Source organism: Microchirus variegatus (genome assembly GCF_963457635.1).
Source record: "Microchirus variegatus genome assembly, chromosome: 4".
Classification (NCBI taxonomy): Eukaryota; Metazoa; Chordata; class Actinopteri; order Pleuronectiformes; family Soleidae; genus Microchirus; species Microchirus variegatus.
In genome coordinates, this window is record NC_139805.1 from 9,341,455 (window position 1) to 9,349,291 (window position 7,837).

The following is a 7,837-nucleotide window of genomic DNA, read 5'->3' on the forward strand; positions in this document are numbered from 1 at the left end:
AGAACACAGAAGGATTGCCGTCATAGCATTACACTGGACATTTCAGAGGCACATCTGAGAAACGATGTGCGATAAAAGAGGATTTTACATGAAGTTCTACTGAACTAAATCCTGCCTCCTCCTTCCTACAGTCTTGAGAGAATGAAAATAGCACTGAGAATAGTTGTGATTCATAAGAGGTGAGTATTGCACAGACACTACCCATATTTCATCATTTTGTACACTGATAAAAAATGACTCAAGTAGTCAAAATAAGGACAGGCAGAAGACAAGCAACATGCGCTCCATTCTAAACAGGGTCTTACATTTTACCTTTGGCACCAAACTCTGTTCGGCCTACACATAAAATAAAGAATTGAAGCGTTTCTTCATTGCAGGGTCCTTCACGTTGACTTGGCCATATGGACACTGAGGAGGATAAAAAAAAAAAAGGGATTAAATGGTGTTAAATAGCTACGTAATTAGTCAAGAAGTCATTAGCGAAAGGAGAACAGATAACAGAACAGGACGACAACGAGTCAAAACAGGACAGAAGCACACAAAAGTGGATTAAAGAACATTTTAACTTTCAAACCGCAGTAAGTTAGGAACCTACTAGAAAGACCATATAGATCATTTTTACCGTTCATACAATATTTGTATATCATTTCAATAAACGATTGGGGTCAGTATAAAAAAAGCACCATCTATAATGCATATGGCGCTATGGTCATTAAAAGGTACACAACCACAACTTTTTTTTTCATTGTTTTAATATAACACTGTTAAAATAGATACACACATTTAGGAAAAGTCAGAGTCCCATGGTTTCACGTCATGTCAAATTTCAACAAAGTTTCAAGAAACTAGTCCTATCGTCAGGGTGAATGTGATCATAAAACCCATCCTGCTGCTACATCTACATCCGATCACTAAAAAGCACTTGACTTTGACAGGATGTTATTCCTAGCACATCTATCTATAAATTGCAGGAACATCCGTCTGTGTGTCTGTCTGTTAAGCACATATATCTCTCTCTCTGATTTCAAACTTGACAGTCGTCTTGCTATGGACACGAGTAAGTGCAGTGCCAAGTAATGCAAAAAGATAACGTTAAATATATATCGGTAAAAGAAGCACACATTGGCTTTTGCTGCTCTACTGTAACCACTCCCCCTCTTATAAGCGGATAAGCGGGCCTTTTGGTAGAATTGAACCAGAGGGGTAAAAAGTTAAGCAAGTGCAAGATGTGTGGGTGATTATTATGTCTGACCTCAACCATAAAGACTCCCTGAATGTGGTGTGCCTATATTAAAGTGAGTCAGCGGATTTTGCTAAATGCGGTTTGCTTGCATTACAATGAGTCAGCGGATTTTGCAACAACACGCCAACAAACACAGGTATGCAGTGGCTATTCAAAACTATGTAAAAGATGATGTGCAATAAACTGACACTTGGAATAGCCCAGCCTACTTTGGACAGTCTTTGAATAAACAAACGACAATTCAAGGTCCCAAATATAAACGAGCGACAAATCTAAGGACGTTTCAGAATCCCACACATGCTACGCGTTGGAGACCCATGCCTTACAAATGGCCTGCCGTTGTTTTAAAGGTATTATAAGGTATATAATATTCAGGTTGATGAGTTGATGAACTGACTTTTTCTTCAGTACAACTCTATTTGAGCCAATCAGCCACAGCTTTATCCATGCTGGTGCAGCTTTATCCATGCTGGTGCTAATGGCGCACTAATAACTTTGACTTGGAGCGATTTGTGAATTAAACATCACCCAGTAAGTCTCAAACAGCACAGTAAAAATCCCTCCTCTGCCTCCTGCCATGGAGTAATTGGAGGACGACCTACAAAAAGTGGCCTGGGATAAAAGTACATAAAAAAAAAAATCAAAAAAAAAATCACGTGAATTAATTTGAGTGCCAGAGAGCAACGAAAGGAAGGATGCATTTGTTTTGTGTTCATACAGAGTTCAACAGCTGATAAATATATACTTGTATATATGTATATATACACGTATATATGTATACGTGTATATGTATATATATATATAATTTTTTATATGAATCTGTGACTTCATATAAAATATACAGGTTACCTGTAAGTCTAGTGCAATAACAAGCGATGCAATTTGCACTACAAAGGGCAATATGCAAACCTCAATGGCACTTTTTTGTTGTTGGCGCTGCACACGTGATATGTTTTATGTCGGTCTGTGGTTGTACTTGGTGTAGGTGTCACTACTGTGTGTGTTTTTTACATGTTGCTTATGTTTCAACAACCTGCCGGGGGACTGCAGATGGATGTGAGCCAATGGCTCCAATCTGGCACAGCTTCCACGTGCCAGATTTACATTTAAATAAAAATAAATAAATAAAGTACGCTTTTTTTTTTTACCCAACAAGTAAACACACTGGATTTATCTCTGCACCTCCTCTTGCCTTGGAGTGGCTATTTATGTTGTGATTATCTCTCACACAGAGTGTCATTTTTTTTGTCACTGTTGAACTTTCACGTTTGCTGCTTTTTTTCTTCTCTCTATTCTGGTTGTGTCGCTTTGTTGTTCGCACAGTTCAAATACGGGAAGGTTAATTTGACAAGAGCAATCCAACACCCACATAAAGAGGACTCTGGAACTCAAACAATCTCCAGCTCTAGATTTTTAAAGCAGAATAATACACTTATGTTCTTTTACTCTCGACTTCCACTGAGCAACATGTGTCATATAAACTACAAATAATAGACACTAGTGAGCATTAAAAGCTCCAGTGTTTAACATTTAGGAGGATTTATTGGCAGAAACTGAAAATACAAACCATGTTTGTTTGTACAGTTGAATAATGGCTTAGAAATAAAAAAGAATTTGGTTTTCATAGTTTTATGTTGTCCAAACATTTTAGATTTTAAAGTAAAAGCTTACTACGCAAAGAAGAACAGATCCACCCACATAAGCAATTAAGAAGAAGGAGGAAACAGCAGAAAGGCCACCGTAGTTTCCTCGTTACTACGATGAAGTATTAGGGCCAAACTGAAGACATTTTGTTTTTTAATCTTTCAAGAATAAAGTCATAATAATTATTCAAGCAAAATCTCAGACGATCAGCTGCAAACCTGCGATGAGGATGAGGAACTCGGAGCATTTCGTGAAGTGATATCTTGATCTGATTGGTTACATCTGCATGCTGTTGCTATTAAATATTTATAGTAAATGTAATTACTTTATTTTCCTCATAAGATTCCAACTTAATTCTCAAAAGTTTATTATATATTATACAAAATCAACTTTTTAATCATTAATATCCTTATATTTGGGACTCTGGAGGTCCTATCAGTCGGCAAAGTGTGAAAAAAGATGACTCACTCATGTTTTTGTGGTCGTCCTCAGTCCAAGTACAGGAGATAAAACATGCGATGTTGACTTCCGCGTTCATTGGAACTTCACAATGCCTAAATGCGGAGCTACGCTTTGTCCGTAAACACGCAAGAGTGCTGGCGAGCGCAACGGTATCCGAAAACGCGAAGCCCACAAAAAGTTCTATTCTTGGCTCCACAGTGCAACACAGAGTCCTACACAAACTTCCAGCCTCAGAGGATTTATCTATCTAGTGGATACATGTTATATATGACGGCAATGTGCCTGATAGAGCCTGCAAACGATCACAAGTTTAGTTTAATTTTTTTTTTTTTTTTTTTTTAAATGATACTGTTAAACAGAGCGTTCTGAACAGGTCTGTTCAGGCAGGGTGATTGAACTGCTGTGGTGCTCCATCCTTATGGTATTTTGACCAAAACAGTTGTCACTGTTAATTAGGACACCAGGGAACTGGTTTAACTTGGATAAATAGGGTATAATATGAGTCCTTTAATACTCATACTCTAATACTTACCCTTTCAATGGTAAAATGTGTTTGTGAGGTTTAGGAAACAGAAAGCACATTGTGAAAGTTTCCTAGCTCACTTATGAAATTGCCTTCTTGACTTGCAGCACCACGGACACCTGTTTTACGAGGCCCTTAAGCACCATAAACATAAAAAAAACTTGTGATGTTTCCTGTGTAAGAAATAAAAGCATTTCGTCAAGACGGCACATCAAAGTTAAAACCGAATCTTAATTATTCGAAGGGAAAACGGAGCTGCGACGGGTCAAAGGTCAGGAGGAACAGGACTGGAACCGAGGTCGAGCCGAACAACACAACGGGACAAAACAGTACAGCCGAGGGAAGTGGAGGAAGACTTAAAACGAGTAAAAACAAGAGAACAAAAAAGCTCACGTGTCTGCACGCGCTGCCACAGCATTTCCCTCTCTGAAGGTGGGCATACTCCGTGAACACCTTGTACCCACTGGCAGGGTCGACATACATCTGCTTCTTTGCCTGCATATAATGACGATATTATTATTTAATTAGTATGACAAACAAACACATATGGGGGATGTGTGACCCCCCCGCATACTTAACCCTATACAGCACATATACACACTCAAACACAAAGGCACGTGCAAGCATTATACTGAATACTGAACATATACATAGAGACAGATTGCACTGGGTCGACGAGAAGAGGGAACGAATGACCTCTGCGCGTGGAAACAGATGTAAGACAGTCTAATTCTTATGATGTTGCTAATTAATTAGTGCTGTCCTTTTGTGTGCATTTCACATTGCACTCTAGAATGTTAGCTTTTTATTCACTGAAGATTTGCAGCATGATTTAATTTTTTTCAAAAGGAAAAACACAAATATCAGGCACAATCATGTCTTTTATTGGCTGTATTCGGACAGATCGTTTATTGGCCACACAAACACCTTGTGTAAAGTGAAGAACACTGAGCTCCTCTGCCATCCCCAAGGAAGTCAGAAAATGTCATCTCTCAGTCTGTTTCAAACGGAGAGCACACTAGTTGGAGAGCTTTGACAGGCCACAAAGGGGAAAAAGGCCTCGGGCCGTTTGGTGGCTCAGCCTGTCATTTCACATGGCATTGCAGGGCCACATAGTGAAGCTGGCAGAGCCGGGCGCTCCTCTCTATAACTGTGCTTTCCCACCCAGACCCTAACACTCTACTCAGGTCGCGGCCAACGTGTTTCAACTTCATCCACGGAGTCAGAAGCACAATATTTACAACAAAGACGCCCCGGCGGCACGCAGGCGACAGGCTTTGTTTGAGGAGGAGCAAGTTCATGATGCATGTGATGAAAAACAATTACCGTATAACATCATGTACTGTGTGTACAAAGCAGTGTGTACGTACGCTTTTATGTAAACATGCTCCTACATGTGGCTGGACTCTCCATAAATATCTCCAGACTGTTTGACAGGTTTCATGTCAGATGCACAGTCTTTGTGTTAAATGGCTCAGAGGAGAAAAATAAATAAATAAAAAATGTCTGTCCACGGGGAGAGGAAGGAGAAGAGTGAAGCCTCAGCTCAAAACAAAGAAGTCTTCCACACTCAGTTGTAGTTATTACAATGACAACATTTCTTTTTTGCCAAACACCCATGGGGACGGACAACCCTAGGGACGGATGGGCTGTATATAGAGCTACAGCACTGCTATTATATTATTTCAGAGGGTACAGTATCACATTTTATTATTGATCCAATACGATTGGCATCTTAGAATAGAACAGAATAGAATAGCAGCTTTATTATCCAGCCAAAGCAGGAAATTATTCTTTGATATTTGTGGAACTGGGATAATTCTGCTACCATGTGCTTAGTATGATGGTTTTTAAATAAACACTTAACATTCCCTGTGCAATACTGTAAATAAGAACACTGCTTTCCCTGAGTGCACTGTTTACTTGTATATACTGTATTTATATACACTTGTTTTTATTTCTTTCACATATTTAATAGTCTTTATTTCCTAACCCTTATTTCTACTTTTCTATCTTATGTTTGTTGGCTGCTTTAACACTGCAAATTTACCCATGTGGGACAAATGGCTTGGATTATCCAATTAACTTAAGGATGCATGTCTGACACCATGATCCTGTTTTGTAAGATCCTAAAAAAAACATTGGCAATAATTTTGAGACAGCATTAAATATCGATCACAGCTCCAAACTCACCAAACGCTAAATTCACTAGAATTCAAACACGACTGACTTTAATTGCCCTGACAAACAGATCCAGTGAGTGTTTAGTTGTGTTAGTGTCACTGTCGCACGGCAGTTTCACTGTTAACGCTTTCACTCATGACAGAACGCGTCAGCATCATCACAAATGATACTGTTGGTCACTAAATTACAGTTTTGAGATACCGTTTTCATTGTTACTTACACAAATACCACTTAATAAAAGAGAAAAATAATAATATTGGATGAAATTATACATTTTTTCCCAGAATTGTCTGACTAATATTGAGTATAAGAATATTGGGAAACCCTTTCTTTTACAGTCCCCTAATTACGAGATATTTAGGAATATTGTAACTGAAAAATTTAAAATCTGATATAATCTTATCTATGTTGCATGCTTCCCTGTGCACAGGCTGTAAAAATGTAAATAAAAATCAACAAAAGCATTTTAGCTGAGTCAGGCTTGGGTTTGTTTATTTCTTGTTTTTGGGGAGAACAATATTTGTTGCACAGTTGGAGAATTATGTCAATTATTATGCTTCATACGTTCATAAAGAGTCTAAAATGACTGTATCGGAATGGGGAGATACTCAAGTTTGTGATGTCAATATTGGTATTGGACACAAAAAAGTGGTATCTCGAGTAGGGGTGAAAGATATTATATAAATGAAACCGCAACTGTCCCGTGATTGATGCTATGAGAGGGATTGGTTTGAAGTTTTTACATCATATCTAGAGCAGCAACTAACAATTTATTTTCGTAATCGATTAATCGGCCGATTATTTTCTCGTTGAATCGTTTGGTTCATAAAATGTAAATTATTATGTTCTCGAAAGTCTTGTTTTGTTCAAAAACCAAAATGATTGATTTTTAATTATTTCTTTGTCATGTGGAGCAAAGAAACCATTTGAGGAGCTAAAACAATCAGAAATCTGGTTTTAATAATGAAAAAAGCTTCAAACCAATTATCGATTATCAAAATAGTTGGCGATTCATTTAGTAATCGATTAATAAACGATTCATCGATGAATCGTTTCAGCTCTAATCATATCCTAACTTTCGTTTGAATAACATATTTAAAATGATCACTGTGTGATATTTGTGCCGATCTATGAGAAACAAAGATGTTTGCTTCAGTCTGTAGAATATGCTGACTAGAGGTCAGGACAATATTTCATCTAAAATTGTAATTTCACTCACAAAATGTTCCCAAAATAGGTCATGGTCAGGTTTTGATCACATTTCAATAATTTTTTCAGCTCTTTTCTAGAGGGTATTTCAGTGTGTCCATTAGGGCACCAGAGGGGCACTGGCCCCCACCTGTGCACGCCACTGCTGTGCTGTAACTTTTTTCCCCATCTCTTAAAAGTGCCATTTTTGTACAACAACAGTTTACATTAGAAGAAAATGCTAGTTGATGAATATATCGACGCTTTGGCTCATGTTTAAAATGCTTATATTTTCTTGGCGAGCTCTGGTGTAGGTTGTTGTCTAACTTGTGTGTGAAACGTCTTTACCTCACATGCCTCTGTGTGGACTGTATGGATGGACTTCTCCTCCGGTGTGAACTTTGTAGGAGCCTCCTCTCCTTCGCCTCCTTCTCCTCGGTGAGCACTGACCTGTGACATGTTGCTGCTGCTGCTACCGCTGCTCACTCCCTCTGTTGACTTTGTTCCATGTCTGGACATGTGAGACTGGACATGGAGGAGAAAGAGTCTGCGGACATGTGAGTGAATCATGGTCCAGTCCTGACTGCAGGTGT

The 7,837-nt window shown here is 38.5% G+C and overlaps 1 protein-coding gene across 1 annotated transcript; it reads right to left on the reverse strand.

Annotated features, from left to right (window-relative positions):
* Positions 1 to 296: 296 nt before the first annotated feature.
* Positions 297 to 7,837, reverse strand: cUnh1orf53 (chromosome Un C1orf53 homolog). Its single transcript, XM_083888521.1, has 3 exons — positions 7,593 to 7,837; positions 4,266 to 4,367; positions 297 to 408 (listed from the first exon to the last, which is right to left on the reverse strand). The coding sequence occupies exons 1-3, from the start codon at positions 7,812 to 7,814 to the stop codon at positions 337 to 339; spliced, it is 396 nt and encodes a 131-aa protein (XP_083744647.1). The 5' UTR covers positions 7,815 to 7,837; the 3' UTR covers positions 297 to 336.

What these genes read in the sequence shown, in the direction of transcription:
- cUnh1orf53 (XM_083888521.1), bottom strand. Translation starts at nt 7,814, where the DNA reads ATGATTCACTCACATGTCCGCAGACTCTTTCTCCTCCATGTCCAGTCT. An exon ending in TCCACACAGAGGCATGTGAG is followed by an intron (nt 4,368 to 7,592) that starts GTAAAGACGTTT and finishes CATTATATGCAG; the next exon opens with GCAAAGAAGCAGATGTATGT. An exon ending in GTGGCAGCGCGTGCAGACAC is followed by an intron (nt 409 to 4,265) that starts GTGAGCTTTTTT and finishes TATCCTCCTCAG; the next exon opens with TGTCCATATGGCCAAGTCAA.